This window comes from Drosophila teissieri, chromosome 3L (genome assembly GCF_016746235.2).
Source record: "Drosophila teissieri strain GT53w chromosome 3L, Prin_Dtei_1.1, whole genome shotgun sequence".
NCBI lineage: Eukaryota > Metazoa > Arthropoda > Insecta > Diptera > Drosophilidae > Drosophila > Drosophila teissieri.
Window position 1 is genome coordinate 15,075,046 of NC_053031.1, and position 16,091 is coordinate 15,091,136.

General features: G+C 44.1%; 1 protein-coding gene across 1 annotated transcript in view; it reads left to right on the top strand.

Moving 5' to 3' along the window:
- The first annotated feature begins 9,013 nt into the window (after positions 1–9,013).
- LOC122616613 (echinoderm microtubule-associated protein-like CG42247) overlaps positions 9,014–16,091 on the top strand; it is a 40,125-nt gene continuing 33,047 nt past the window's right edge. Inside the window, exon 1 of the mRNA XM_043792136.1 lies at positions 9,014–9,775. Within this exon, the coding sequence (XP_043648071.1) occupies positions 9,014–9,775 (762 nt within the window). The remainder of the gene's footprint in view (positions 9,776–16,091) is intronic.

Consider the following 16,091-nt stretch of genomic DNA (forward strand, 5'->3'; position numbering starts at 1 on the left):
TGATTGTTGGCAATAACGACGACCGCAGAGAAGCGAGAGCCACAACATCTGGCATGGGTAGAGCCAAAAATAATCCCACATATATAGTAAACAAAAATGATCAAAAAGTTTTGGCATTCATTTGAAAGAAAGCTCGTTTGGTCGGCCAATGAAATCAAATAAATTAAGCGCTGACCAGCAGCCAAACACAATTTGAAGCCACCTAATTGATTTGCCAATAAAGTTAAAACAAAAAAAAAAGGATTCGCCACATGAAAGGCGAGGCGCCTTCATAGCCTGTAATTTGTAACCGGCCAACTGCAAGAGCCAAAGTAATTGACGCCCAGCACACACTCACAAACACACGCAGACCCATACATATGCACATTAATTACCACAAAGGAAAGGAAAGCGAAAGGTGGAAGGTGGAAGGACCACGGTCCAATGCCAACAGGACTATGACGACACTGACGTCTGCCAAAAACCATTTGGGCCCAGCGAAGCGAAACTAATGTCCAACCGCCAGTAGAAATGTCATTCGTGTGCAATTGCCGCTGCCCGCTGTAATTTTCCTTTTGCAATTCTTCCCGTTTGAAGAAACCACATCGCGGTGAAATGGCAAGTATCTCTCTGATGAAAAGCATACACAAGGAATTACTTTTGATGAGAATTTCACTTAGAAATTAGGAAAATACCTATGACACATTAATACATTCCGCACTAAAATCATGCATATGCAAGTATTTTAACACTGATTAAACAAACAACAAATTTCATACTTTGATAGGAGCTCAAAAGCGTTTGAGAAGTGAAAAAAGGGACGTACCAGTGAGGAGCCATCGCCAATGGTGCAGTGCATCCAGGACCGCGAAGTGGACCAACCAGCCGTGTGAATGCGAGTGCTTCGAATGCGAGTGGAGCCCCGCAGCGCGAATTGCAATCATATTAAAAGCAGAGCCTTAGTGCGAAACATTTGATGCCAAAACAGCGCTAGCATGTGGCCTGCAGAATGCGGCATGAGGCACGAGGCATGCGGCATGTGGCATGGCGTGTGGCGCGCGAAGGGAGGGAATGGCTTTGCCAGCGATCCGCCGACCTAAACTAATCATGGCTACCCATCAACTGCGCGGTGGCAAAAGCGAGAAAAAATAGCAGCAGCAGAAACCGTACCAGAAACCGTAACACTTTGGCCCGCCATTTGCATTTCCCCAGGAAAATGCTCCAATGGTGGAGCATTGTGGCCAAACTGGCTCACAGCGAGTGCTGCCAAATGCTAATTTCCTGGCTGAAAACTTTTTGGTCATTTGCTTTATTAACGACAAAAGATGTGGGAAAAGGAAAGCCAAGCCTTAACCCATTTAAGGCGGGGAAAAAAGATTTTAGAGTAAAATGGGAATTTTTTAGGCATCTCAAAGTATTTATCAATTTAAATAAAATAAATTGTAAAATATTTATATTCTAACACATTCGAGTTGTGGCCGTTTTAATTTGTAATAGCATAGTATGAGTCGCTAGCTAATTTCTTTAAACATCCTACTTGAGTCCTGATTCCATATACGTTTCTGGGGTTAAGCAAATGTCCAGGCTGGAATTAAATTCCAAGATGCAGGATGTGGCGCTAAGTGCACACCCGCTTCCATTCGAGCTTAGCATAACTCATTAATGGCGAAACTTTCTGGTGCTGACACTATCTGAGATGGAGATAATGCCCCCCGGTCGGCCACAAAAGACAGGCGCCCGAATTGCGAGTTGGTACAGAAAGAGTTGGAGATGTCTCGACTGGCGAGGCAAGGCAAGGCAAGGCAAGGCAGGGCAAGGGTCAAGTGGGGCATTTATCGGGTCAGGGATTGCACAATATGGGCGCATAAGGCATGGCCATCTGCATCATCATTATCCTTACGATCACATGCTGCATGTACGCAACAAAAATTAATTGTGCCCACATTCAACAGGAAACGAGACCGAAACGGATCCAAACCCTTGCCGCAAATGAGAAACTTGGACAATCGCATTCACACATTCTCGGCCAGAGACAATTGAAACTTTTTGTTCGAGGATGAGCACGAGTACGAGTACCAGAATGAGATTGCGAATGGGAATGGGTATGACTACAACTACAATTCTGGTCGCATTCACAATTGAGGACATGAGCTTTTCTTCTTGGCCGGCCAGCTTGACTTGCGTTGGCAGGACCTTCGTTCCCACTTTTCAACTGCCCCATTCTTATGTGGCAAAGCATGTGTTGGGGCACTGAAAAATGTGCACAGCTTGGGCATTGCAATTAGAATTCTGTTAAGCGATTCATTTTTAGAAGCATTTCAATAAGTACATTGTAAATTCAATGTTTGTATCATAATAGCTTGCGAACTTTTGTTTTTTACTCTCAACTTTTACTCTCAACAAGTCAAAAGAAATTAAATTTGTTTTGCAGATAACCAAAGTATTATGTAATTTGTATTAATTTTTTGCTAAATCTAGCGATTGCTGTTTGTTTCAGTGCATGTGCGTTCACATAAGTTGGCCAAGCTGTTGGGCTGCATGTGGTCGGTTTGCCTTCCAGCCATCTACCCATCCATTCATTCAGTTTGACATGGCAGCTGCCTGGTCAGCCATCCGACTCCCTTCTATATGGCACCTCCCTCAGCACGGCTCGATTCCTTTCCTTTCCGTTCCTTACCACTCCATTCAAAGAACTCTTGTTATGCTCGCCCTGCTTGCGGTTTTGCCCATGGCCAAATGCAACAGCGTCTATGGGAGGGAGCGCGGCGGTGGGCGGGGCTTGTTGTGCAGCTGAGTGGCAAGACAAAGCTCGAGCCGCAGTCGCAGACCCCCTACACAGTGAGAAAATATCATGAGCAATGCCAAACAATCAATTATTCTTCCTTGCTTATAGCCCATGTTTATATACACAATCTTTGTGCAAATGCTGACCAGATTAAATCTTATATAATAGTTTCATAATAAAACCTTTTGCCTTTATAGCTAGTTTTCTAAATTAGATGAAATAAAACTATATAACAGTATTGTCATTTTATTGATATCCCCTTTTCGTCTGTATAGTCAATGACCAAGCCTTGTAGTTGCCGTACTAGTTGCCGCAGTCGCAATCGGAGTCAGTTGAGTGCCTTTGTTGCGGTTCATTCAGTTGTATATGTATGTATGTGGTTCGTCTCGGCCGAAAGTCCTCACCGTGGCTCGTTGCTTGGCTTATAGCTCTTGGCCTGCTCCTGCTCCTGCTCCTGGGCCCTCTGATGCACTGTGGCCGTCGCCTCATCGGGGCTGTCGCATTCTTCAATGTCTCCTTTTAGTAGCGTCATGGGCTTCATACTTTGTATTGAAAAGTTTTCGCGCGCGACTGACAGCAGCTGAATGGGAAGTCTGCCTTTCTTTCCGCACATACGTATAGATGTATATGTACATTCCTTGTCTTGGGAAACTTTGGCTTGCAGCGGATATCCCAATGAGCCACTTGATTGCACTTCAAGGACTGCAGATTCGCAATTAAATCGGTAATTTCCTATTGAACCATTGTACCTATTAAAACCATTGTAATGTTTTTAAATAATACTCTAATCATATTAATTTTTAACATTTTTAGAAATAAAAGCATCTTAAGATATGCAAAGTCTTAAACAGTTTGGTATTTTTTGCCCATTTAGTTTGTTGGGTTAACTATTTCCTTCGCGTCCACTGCAGTCAATGTGCTTCTTTTCCTCTTTTTTGGCTTGAATGTGTATATGTGTGTGTGTGTGTGCATTGTCCTCGTTGCCATTGTTTAATGGTCACATTAAAAATGCCTCATTGTTGGCTCTGTTGTCGTTGTCAACTTCTGACCGCGCCCTTTGCACAATATTTTCCACTGCATTTCGCCAGTCCACCCATCACCCACCAGCCAACGCTCTCCACCCCAGCCATTTCACCATTTCGCCATTTTCCTGCAATTTTCTTTTTCTTTCGGCCACGGCGCAGAAAAGTATGCAATACAAAATGCATGCCGGCGGCATTGGACTTTTTAGTGGCTTGCATTGCACTTTCTGTTTACTTGTACCCTGCATCGCTGTGTGCATGTGCGTGAGTGTGTGTGTGTGTGCAGGAGTGGGTGTTTGCACGTGAGTACATTAGCTGGAAATTTAAGGTGCGCACGTGTGTGTGCATGCTGCTGCACAGTGGGCATTTACAGCAAACAAAACATCCTTTGTGGCCATCGACTTTTCGTGGATCCTGCCGCCGCTGCAGCGCCACCAGAGTCCTTCATGTGGGCACAATGCCGAACGGCAACAAGGTGCTGCAGCCTGCACTTTTCCTCCACCCACCTCCTGCCCTCTGGGGCATTGAAAGAGCTCATTATGGCGGGTACCTTTTCACCCAGTGATGCTGGAATCTAATCCAGAACGAGGGCAAGATGTCTACGAAAAGTTAACTTGAACGTTCAATGCCTTTAAAAATTGTACAACTCAACAATACTTCTTAATAGGATTCTAAAGGACTCGAATTATACATGATCGTTTATACGTTTTAAGAAGATGAATGAAGACTTTAAGAAATTGCAGTGAAAAATATCTAGTAGAAACTACTATAAATGGTACTAGTCTCACAGTATGATGTTACCACAAAAGTCCGGTTGCCATCACAGCTTCTGAGCACTCTCTTGCACTTTGATTGGTGGCCGAAAGGGGGAGGCACAAAGGAGTCGTTTTGGCAACAGAAAGGTGGCTTATTTGAGTTGCTAACTGATGTGGGCGTGCCACTGTTGGCTCCTCTAATAGTTTGTTGTTTGCCAGCTTGGGTCTGTTGGGCAAAATTAGATAATTGAAAATGAAACTGGATAGAATGATGCTTCTGAGCGAAGCTACGTAAGTCAGCTTAAAAGTTTACCTCTGCGGGGGGGCATGAGAAAATTACTTCGAAATTGCCAATGGGGAATAAAAATCCCATTTAGCGGATAGCGGAGCAGAGATAATACGCAGCTACATTGAGCTGATGATTCAATTGTGGGGCAATTCACAAAGTTGCCGAAATAATTAAACAGAAATATGGCTGAAAATCCATAAATCACGCAGCCAGCCGGAAATGGCATTAAAATAATACATTAACTTCACCAAAACGTTGCGTCGCCCACACAAAAATGTGATTAATTTAAAGGAATGCGAGGGCGTGCGGCGAAGGAAACTCACAAAGTTATTAACGGAGGGTCCTCGGTCCGCGTCCCCGACCAATACAATTTACGAGTAATGGCATTGTAATAAAAACAAATTTCCACAAACGTTTGGCCTAATTGTACGATAGAAAAAATGAAAGAATTACCCCAGCCAATCTCCGCCACCAGCCGCCAATAGAATTCCTGAATTTCTGCGGTTTGGTGGGAGTCGACTATTTGCGGCGACTGTTGCTCGTGCGAACAGCGTGACACAGAAAATTTCACAGCACTGCCAAAAGCAGCAAAGCAGCGAAAATCCCCCACAAATTGTTTTGGCCAAGTAGTTGCATGTGAGTGGCGCATAACCAGTCCCCCCCTTGAGTACCCTCTCTATCGAGGGGTATAGCACCTTCTATACGAGGTGCTGCTGCTGGATCCGTGAGGTTGACGTTGACGTTGCTGACTAAGGCGACGACAAAACACACGAACATAAACCGCAAGCACACACAACGACGACAATATAAACACGATAAGCAAAAAACTGCGACTTCCCCTCGGGGAAACGGTCCCAAAGCCAGAATTTGAAAGCAAAGTGGTGGGGTTAATGGCGGTGTTTGGACGGGGCAAGTCGGCTACTGTGGTGCGGTGTTTGAAAATTTAGAAAATACAAACACGAAGTTTCCATTACGTGCCATAAATCCAGCTGCCATATGCAGTCAAGCGATTATAAAAGTTAATCGTGGCGAAAGAAGTTTATGCAAGCTTCGTAAATAGCTATTAAAACAACATTATTGAATAACTAACAGTTAAGGATTTTTATAATTAATAAATAAAATAAAAAATCGTAGAAAAAACAATCATTGAAAATGCCTTTTTATCTTAAATGGATTTGCATACAGAAAAAAACCGTGATAGTTTGTAATATCTTTTTTTGAAAACAATCCTTTAAATCAAATTTGGTTATAGCATCTAAACCTAGCTTATTAAAGTCTTGAACGTCTAACCACAGTGCCATAAATCCTGCGAGCCACGGGGGGTGTAAGGACCTGCTCTAGCAGGAGCCACGGGGTCGTGGTGAGCATTTCCCTGACCTGCAGCTCTCGCCTGGAAATCAGTTTAAAGGCCGAAGCTCCGCCGCGGGCAAAGACAAAATCCCACAATCAATCGGTCAAAGCCAAGAATCTACGGGATCCCAGGCGAACGTAATAATTGGGGAGGATAGGGAATCTCCTGGCGACGCCACTGGTCGACGGGTAATAGTGCAATGAGAAAGGTGAAAAAGCCAAACGGCTAAGAGAGCACACACACAGCAATTGGCCCCCTGGATTTTCCTTTGCGCACTGGTGTGAGTGCATGGTTGTGTGAGTGTGTGTTGTGTGTGTGTGTGAGTGCTTGCGGTTTTCCTAAGCAGGGCACAATTAGTGGTGGAGCAGCGGGCGGAAAGCGGTGGGCAGTTAGCCCCATAAGTCAGTCACTCACACAGGCGAACGTGTAATTCGATTCGCGATTCGAGGAAAGGCGGTAGAAAGAGAAAGGCACTCTCTAAGAAAATTGGCTGCGTCGTCAAGGAAATTTAGAGTGGACAAAAGGCAGCAGTAGCAGCAGTGGCAGCAGCAGAAGGAAAAGCTGCGGGAAAACCAGCAGAACAGCCAGCAGAAAAGGCAGCAGGCAGCGCCGCTCGAAACACACTTCAAAAACACTTTGACCGGCAAAGTTGCCACACGGAATTTCTTCTTGTGCATCGGTAAATGCCAGAAAGTAAAGCAAAAGTTTCTTGCCAGCGCGAGAGATGTTTTAATAAACTCGCCGCCATCGAGTTCATTAAATTTGATTCAAGTAAATGGGTTTGTGCCATCCTCCGATAAGTGAGTGTTTTTCCCGTTTTGCCCCCGAAAAAGCGAACCAAAAGTGGAGACAATTGCGGCTGATTGATAGGCAATTAGTGGAAGTGGATGCTGCTGATGTTGCTGATGTTGCAAGTGGTGAGCCACAACTGTTTGTGCATAAATAACCCAAAGCAACAACCGCCGGCCCAAGTGTCATTAACCTAATTGCCGCAAAAGAAGCCACCGCGCCACTTCTGCCCCAACCGAAAAAATATATACGCCCATAAATACGAGGACCAAAAGGAAGAAGCAACGTGCAACGTGTTGCAATAAAAACAAATTTGCATAAAACAGGTAAATCCAAACCCAAACCCAAGCCCAAGCCCAAGCCGCCACCCCACAAATAAAAAGGGTGAAACCGTAAAAAAAAATCAAGTAAAAGGGCTCACCATGGAAAATTCCAACTCCCGTGGCCCACAAATATTTATTTTTTGTTGCAATTGTAAAATACACGAAATTCCAATGCAGTGAAAAGGACTTGGATCCCTGTTTGTGTGCAAGTGTGTGTGTCTGTGGGTGGGTGGGTGTGTGTGAATGGTTGTAGGTGAGCTAGCTGTCTGTGTGAGTGCAGAGTGGTCAAAGACACAGGAGACCAATGCCACTTAAGCCAGGAGTCGTCGGCTTGTTCCCTGCCGTCTGCAATTTTTCGGTGCTTACCACTCGATGCACTGGGGGAAAATCAGGAAAAAAGTCTGAATGATTTTTCTCAAAAGTGAAGTACTGCTTTTGGTATATTCAGGGATTAATTATAACTCATTCAACGATAAGAGTTTATGCAACTGGACAGTTTATGTAGCTCTTCAACTTAGAAGCAGAATGCTTTCCAATTTTTTCGTACGACTTCGAGTGTACCCACATCGATGTGTGAGGTAGCCAAATGCAAGGCAAGGCAGGGCAAATAATACGCGATATTTTCGGCCTCTCCAGCGGGCGGAGAAGGCCTGAACTGTGAACCCTGAACCCAGAGCCCAGAACCCACAGACCTGTCCCTCGACCCCGCAGAAGTGTGAATGTTTGTAGTGCCCACGCCGAATGGTTGAGTGGGGCTCTTTGGTCTGTTTGCTGGGACAAAGGCAGTGGCAAGTGCGCTCGCCGGACAGCCCATTGAGTCCTTTGGAGTCCTGTGAAGTGGGGCAGTCGAGGGGCAGGCAGCTCTGGAGAGCTCTGGGCAATGGGAGCATTGGACACATTGCATCGAGAGTTCGTGGCATATCGATTACGCAGGGGGCAAGGATATGGTTAACAGTTGATATTTCTAAGTGCAGTGCTTGTGTGGAACAAGGACCAGGACATATGTATGCTGTGTTCGAGGATTATGAATGAAGACATTCGACGGGAAACTAACGCACTGAAGATATTCGATAATTACAATCTATTGGCATGTTAAAGGCTATCAGAGAACTGAGAGGTATAACGACAATGCGCATTGCATAAATTATTTCATGACGAATGTAAATAACGAAAATGATGAACCATTTCAAATTACGAATATTACAACTAACACATTGCTCAATTTAAGTTACGTTTAATCTTTAAAACTGCTAAGATTTTATTAAACTTTGTAAATTATTATCAAGTAATTTGATTGAACAATAATTTGTTAAATGCTAATTCAAATTTGCAATAAAATATTTTCCATTTCAGCCAGGCCAGCAACGTGGTTCCTTGCTGGGCAACCAGCGACTGCGTGCTCGAAGAAAAGCTCCAAGAAGTGGCTCCCCTTTTAGGGGCTCCAAGTTTCGCTTTGCGTCGACGCGACGCTGCCCTTAGCGATTCCGTTTGACCACAACAAACCGAGCACGCAAGTTGAGCCAATTCCTTAAGAGAAAGCTGACGTGACTGCCTTGGGAGCAGGACAAGCAACAGCACCAACACCAATATTAGAACGATGTCCAACGAAGAGAACGACGACTATATGGCCAGCTTGAGCCAGGCCCAGACCGGCGAGGATGAGGTCGATGGCGGTGGAGAGGCGGCTGGCAGTAACGACTCCGTTCTGGGCGGCCAAACAATGCCACAAATTAGTCCGAACGCACCGCTCGAGGGAAACGTTTCGCCGCCACCGACGCAGCCCCATTTGGATGATAATCTGCACAACGGGAACGGCAACAGCAACGGGAACGGGAACGGCATCCACAGCAGCAGTGGCAACAACATTAACAAGCACGGCAGCAACGGCATCAACGGCAACAACGATAGCAACCGCAGCAGTCCTGCGAAGAGTCCCAAGCGTCCGGTGTCCTCCAGCTTCCGGATTCAGAACGCCAGCCGGTACGATAACGATGAGGAGGACTTAGCAGCCAGCGAGCAGGTGGCTGGTGGAGATCGCCAGGTGCCGGATTATTGGCAGCAACGGAACGGTGCAACCACTGGTGCAACCAGTGGGCGGCAGAGTCGCGCCATCAGTCCCGGGTATCTGGACAACATGAGCGAGAACTCGGAGCAGCCGCCAGTGGTGCCGCTGGTGCGATCCAAATCCCGTCCAGAAATTTCCAGTGCAGCGGCGTCGCGCTACAATAATCTCTCCTACTGGAAGGCACGCCGTGTGGTCTTCTACCGCAATGGAGATCCCTTCTTTCCGGGCGTGGAGCTGCGCTATCGACCCGGGCGCGATGTCACCTCGCTGGACAATCTGCTCGACAAGATCTCGCCCAAGATGGACTTGCCACGGGGAGCTCGGTATGTGTTCTCCATGGACGGAGATCGAAAGTATCATCTCGACGAACTGGAGGATGGAGCCTTCTATGTGGTATCCTCGTTCAAGGCCTTCAAGGTGAGTACCAGATTATTCGCAATCGCATGCATTTTTGCATTCAGCTCGACAAAGTTTTCCATTATTTTGAAGTTTAAGTGAGAGTTTTCACGGCAGGCGCAAAATCAATATAAATTTGAATATTTTGGTATAATTTTGGTGAGTGTGCCGGTTGTGTGTGTGAGTGTGCATAACATACATAAAACTATATACGAGGTTTTGGCCTTTTTTTGCGGTCAGCGCCTTGGGAGTGGGAAAACTTGGTCACTTGGCCTAAAAATCAAAGGCGTCGCTTTCCTTTCGGCTTCTTTGTTTTGCTCCCTCTTCTTCGGAAAAGCGGGTCCTTGCGGGGAAATGGGTGAATGGTGGGTGGCGGGTGGTGGGTGGGGCCGCATTTTTGCATGCAAGCACTTTCGTTTTCTCTCGCTCTCATTCACATTCACATTCACATACACACTCACTCACTCTCGCTGTTGTGGGAGTCTAGCCCTAGAAACAATGCCAACAATTAGCACGCCTTCTGGCCTGCGACGAGGGCAAGTCGGGAATTAGGTCTTAGCCTTAATGGTCGCCCGAGAGTGGGCTAACTTGAGAGTCGAGAGGGCTAAGAGAAAAGCGATTCTTAAGAGCAACTCGGTTGGCGATAAAGGATAGGGACATCAACTCTTTGGGGCAAAAGGGTCAGCTGGCAGTCTATCGATAAGTTGCCTCAATATTCTGAAAGCGGTTGAGGACATCGAATTAAGGGTAACTATAGCATTTTATCCAAAAGTATGCAATCATATCTTAAGGCATACATTTTTCGGAAGAGAAAATTATTTTGTATTTTTTAGGACATTGTTTTTGAACGATTCATATAAATGTAACTAATACGATTAAAGTTATTTAGTCAAGTACCTCGCTTATTTCATTAGTTATACAAATCCATTACACAAATTAACTTCGCAGTTCAAAAATGAAAAAAATAGTTATCCAACTTGTAATGCGCTATCAACGCAAGTTTTAATAGTAAAAAAAAAAACAATGGGATCAAGCCACATTGTAAAAACGAAAAATTCCCTCACACAAGGTTCTTTTTTTGATGGTTGACTTTCGCATAAATTTCAATCAGATACTCTCCAAACAGTTGGCTTTAAAGTCGTCTCTTTTTACATCTGGCCGAGGCAGTTGGCCAAAAAAGAAAGAACTCCACACAAATCGCAGACAGTATGCGGGTGCAGCAATCAAGCGTCCGCACATCCAACATGTTCCGGAACAACTATTGAAAAAGTTTCCACCTTCCGTTTGACAAACGTTGTGGGTGGCTGCTGATGATGATGGGGCGCAGTGGGAGTGGCACTGGGAGTTGTGGTGTTGGTGGCTGGAGAGGCTGCGGCAAGCCATAATCGATAACGACCAAGTCAAAAGCCATCCCCGACTATGCGTCTAATGCAGTCGAAGCGTGAGCCAAAGTCAGGATGTGCTCAGTGCTCAAGACAAAGCAAAAAAGGCAGCCATTCCATTTCGCCAGTATGCCCCAAGAACCCTCTCACCCTCTCACCCTCCATCCCCCAGGTTGGGGCTGCTCCTCCGGGCGCCACTACGGGACACCAAGTACCGACTGCTGCTACTCCTGCCTCAACTTCAGCTGCAACTCGCTACGGCAAAGGCAATTGTGCCTGCCCCGCGGCCAGCAAACAAAAGCGCAGCATGGAGCATGCGGAGTGCACTTGCGAAAATACTTCAACGAGAAGATATATCTCGGTCAAGAGTGACATAACACGTATACAGATCTTTGGATTTTTTGTTTTTATAAGAACATTAGGAGTGGAGGAATCTCTTCAACTAGATTTTAAACTTCTTCTGAGCGTTATAGGACCTTATGTTAAAAACGACACCTTACACTTTTATAGTACTACCGGAATGCTATAGAACAAGTCCTAAGAATAAAGCTTCTGTGCTTAAAATATTGTATTTTATTCCTTTAATGGTTTACCTAAGAATGCACCTACATATGACATGGGAGTTTGTACTTAAAGCTCTGATTGTGCAACTCTAAAAAACATTGTTAAAATGCCGCGACAAAAAATGATTGAACTGGGAGTTTGCGGTTTTCGCCAAAAAATAAGGTCCATAAAAAGCAAGGCCAACATAAACCGCAATTCGCGGTTTTGTTCAATTTATTTCTGAAAATTGACTATTGAGATTATTTATAACTTGACGTAGCTGTGGTTAACAATCGTATAGTGGTGAAAGTAGAATTTCAACCAATTTCATTATATCTATTTTGAAATTTTAATAATGCGTTTGGCAAATAAGACTTAACCGATTTGCCGAACACATTTTGTCTAAATCATAGGCATATTTTGGACTTCATGTACTAAGGGCTTAAGTAGGTTTATAATAAATTAGTTAAAGTTCAGATAAGTATTAATAAAACCAAAATATCTGAAAATCCTTTGGGGATTGAAAATAAACCTGAACTCGATGCTAATTTCGATTTGAGTCAGGACCCCGCTATCAAACATTTGGTGATGCCTTAAAGGTTCAAAAATCCATTGGAGCAAAGAAAGTGGCCAAGTTTTCTTCAAGTATGGGGCTTCGCTCCATTCGCTGCACCGCCTGAAATCAAAACTTATGATGAGCCAGCGGCGCTCTCTTCGGCAACCAAAGGGGCTCCGTTGTGTGGGGTCCTGGGTTCGTGGGGCAGCTCCACGCCGTGGCACAAAAGGCCACAAAGAACAATGGTGCAGCGGGCACATATATACTCATCAGATGGGAAAATGCATAGAAAATCAGCCGGCACTTCGGGCGCTCTCACGCGAAAAAGGCCAATTTGAAAACTTGTGGCGGTTTCACTTAGGGAAATTAAAAATGTATGCAAAGTACTACGCCGCACGCCCGGGTGGGGCCAAGAAATCGGGCCAGACCAGGCGCAAAGTGCAGTTTGCCCAGGCTAATAATATAAATTCATTTTGCGGCCGAGCCGGGCGAACGAAAACTGTTTACAAAATCATTTATGATAATTTATTCAACCGGGCATGCGTGACGACACTCACGCCGATCCGCGAAATTTGAATGATTTTGGGTGCAGCAAATTGCATTAACCTTGTCAAAAGCTCGCCCCGCCAAATAATTGTTGGTGGGTGGGCTGTGCACACAGCTTGTAATCAAAATTTAAATTTCTAACCATCCAGCGAAGGTCGCAGGCAAAACAGAACAGTGGGTTGGGACAGAGGAATTTTCAGACAATGAAAAGGAAACGTCGTCTCTCGTTGTTCCAAGCCGAGCCGAGGGAAAATAATGGGGAAGGGATTAACGAGCATTAATGGAATTTGTTAGCTTTCTCTGAAAAGGAATTCAAGTTGCTGTCGCCTTAACAATTTTTCATTTCCATATTCTTAATTTGTTTATGGTTTTCATCTTCTGCGTAAGCCGAAAGGAGTATAATCTCAAAATTTAATAATACCAAAGGAATGTAAAATACAAACAGAACCCTTTTGTAATCTATATTTTTCGTCGTTATTTTAGCCCTAAGCTACACAAGCATATTTCACTTAAAGCTGAGGATGTCAATAATTTTAATGTAAAGTTTCATTATTGCTATGAAAATGTATACAATTTTTACTATTTCACTATTTACCACATGATATTAAAAGAATCGTTTTTGACCGCCATAAAAATGTCCACTTAAAAGCTGACCAACTTTCGGTACTACTTAGTATATCGTGTATAAAAATATCGTGCCAAAAAAAATAGTTTCTTAAAAGTGAAAAAATGATTTATTAATGACCTGCATTTTGTATTTTTGTTTAATTTTTTTGTGCTTCTGCAACCACACCTTTGAAAGTGGTTGCAATGTCATTTACAAACTTCCTCTGACCGCAATATGAAATTCCATTTGAATTCGCCTTGCTGGCCAATTTAGCGGTGAAATTAGATATTTATCGTGCAATTTAGCAACCAGCCCCGAATTCCGAATTCTGCAGACCGATAATGCCACTGTGCCATAAATACGCCTTAAAGGTGCAGCACGCCAATTATGAATGATGGCCAGGACTTTCGTTTGCCTGGCTTTGCTTTGCTTTTCCTGCTGCACCCCAAAAACCGGTTGGCCAAGAAAAATGGACACGCAGAGCCGCAAAGAAATTAAGATTTTTGGCACAAACGTGAGCGGCATGCCAAGAGAACAAAAGCCAAAATGCGGGGCATGCAGCACGCAAGGTCAGCGCCATTGTAATTAACTGCATATAAAGTGGGCAGTAGTGGGCAGTGGGCAGTGGGTGGTAATCGGCGGTGGAAGCGGTCAAAGGGCGAATGGAGAGCGACCAGATTTCACGTCAATTATTTTTTGTATTTTTTTTCGCCCAGCCAAGGCGGCCAACTTATGACCAAACAAGCTGCAGTGACATGTGAACAAGATTAAACCCCACAAACCACCGTCTCGTCGGCGATATTTCCCAGGTTTTCCGCCCTCATCGCTTTTCCACACCGCAGAGAGCCAAAAACTTCGGAACTTGCCTTTGGGCTATAAAGCGTTTGATAAATTTCGCTGCCATTTACGTGTTGCACGCGCCAGGGATGTGAAATGTGGATGAACCAGCTGGCGAGCGATGGCGTTGGCGATGGCGATGGCGTGGGCTCAGATAGTTGACTATGGCTAACAGGTGGGGGTAAGGGTAGAACTGTTGGTGGTGGGTGGGTAGGACTGTTGGAGGACGAAGTGAAGGGGCTTAAATGGCGTTGAGGGGCCGGGACAACTGTGTCCGTTGACTGCACCTGACGACATAAATTGCGCATTTGCGTGGTCGTGATCCTTTTCACTTACAGCGCCACGACAAAATCTCAGTTGCCTCCAGAGCTGCCTTTTGCCCCTCTCAACCCTTTACCCCTTCAGCCCATCCCTTCATCCACTTCGCAAATTTAACAAAAGGTGCAAGCCAACCAACTGGGCGTATGAGTAATGCGCGTTTGTGTGTGCACGACGCGTCTGCTTCACAATTACAAGAGGATTTCATACTCAATACCCACTACGCGAGTGGTGAGCAGGGGAATATTAATTTGGAAAATAATGAACTTATAATTATTTCGATCAGTCGGAAGTTAATACTCAAAAAAAGCCAACAGCCAAAAATCTGTGATTTATTTATGGATTAATTTGTAAAGAAGTATACAACTGAAATGTTTAAAGCTTGCGTATTTATTATAATTATATATATTTAAATAAATGCATTGCCTAAAATATATCCAGAGCTATACGGAATTTCGCAGTATATATAAACCAATTTAAGTTTAATCTGTATAAATAATTCCTGATCACTCCAGAGTTCGAAACTCGCAGTGCTCCGTAACTTTTGCAGCTTGTTTGCTGCTGCTGCAATGATTTTTTAATTGCTCGACACAAATATAAACACAGACGGGCCATTTTTCGTTGTTTTCTGCTGCTGTCCAGCATTGTTGACCGCTGCTGACTCTTCTCGGCAGGATCTACTGGTGCCATTGTGGGCTCATTTTAATGATTTTCTGACTACGTCATCAGAGCCATGCTTGATTTACATTTTTGAGTTGTCCGCCGGTGCAGCATTACGGCTACTGATTGCATTGGCAGTTGGCACACGTAACTGCTGCTGCAGCATCAGGATATTCAGCGGATTCACATCGAGATTCTGGAGTGGCGTTGGTGGGGAGTTTCCAGGGAAAATGCCATCCCGACCACCGGATTTTTACCGTTTAATTGCCGCCTTTCATCGCATTCTTAATTTGTTGTTCAGTGCCATTTTTTTTTGTCCTCCTGCACTTTTTCATTTAAATTTGTTTGCCAATCAGGTCGTATGAAAAGGCCCGAAATAATTGCTGCGCTCTGCGGATAGATTCGATTATTGAAAAATTACATTACGTTAATTAAATGGCTTTCAGGCTGGGGAACAATAACAAACAATTTGAGTCACGCCTTCGCATCTAATTGAAGTCAAGTTCGAATTGAGTCGCCAAATTGTTGAACAATATGCGTGCTCGATTGAGAACATATATTCGCATACATATTATTACGTATATGTGCTTAATTTGGTCGCACATAATGAAGGTGCAGCAGGCGGAAATGTTGTCTATGTGGCAGAGGGAAGTTTTGGCAATTGACATATATATTTTGTTTAATAATAATATACAATATTACAAAGAAGTAAATATCATATTACCTAGTTAGCTTATAAAGATATAAAGTATATTTTTGTCTTAACGATTATTTTTTAGACTTTTTTTTTTACTTTAGTTAGCCTATTACATGCTTAATTTAGTACTAGTGCCTCTTCGTATAAACAAACATCCTTTGTTAAGATATCCAACATATTGTTCTTTGATA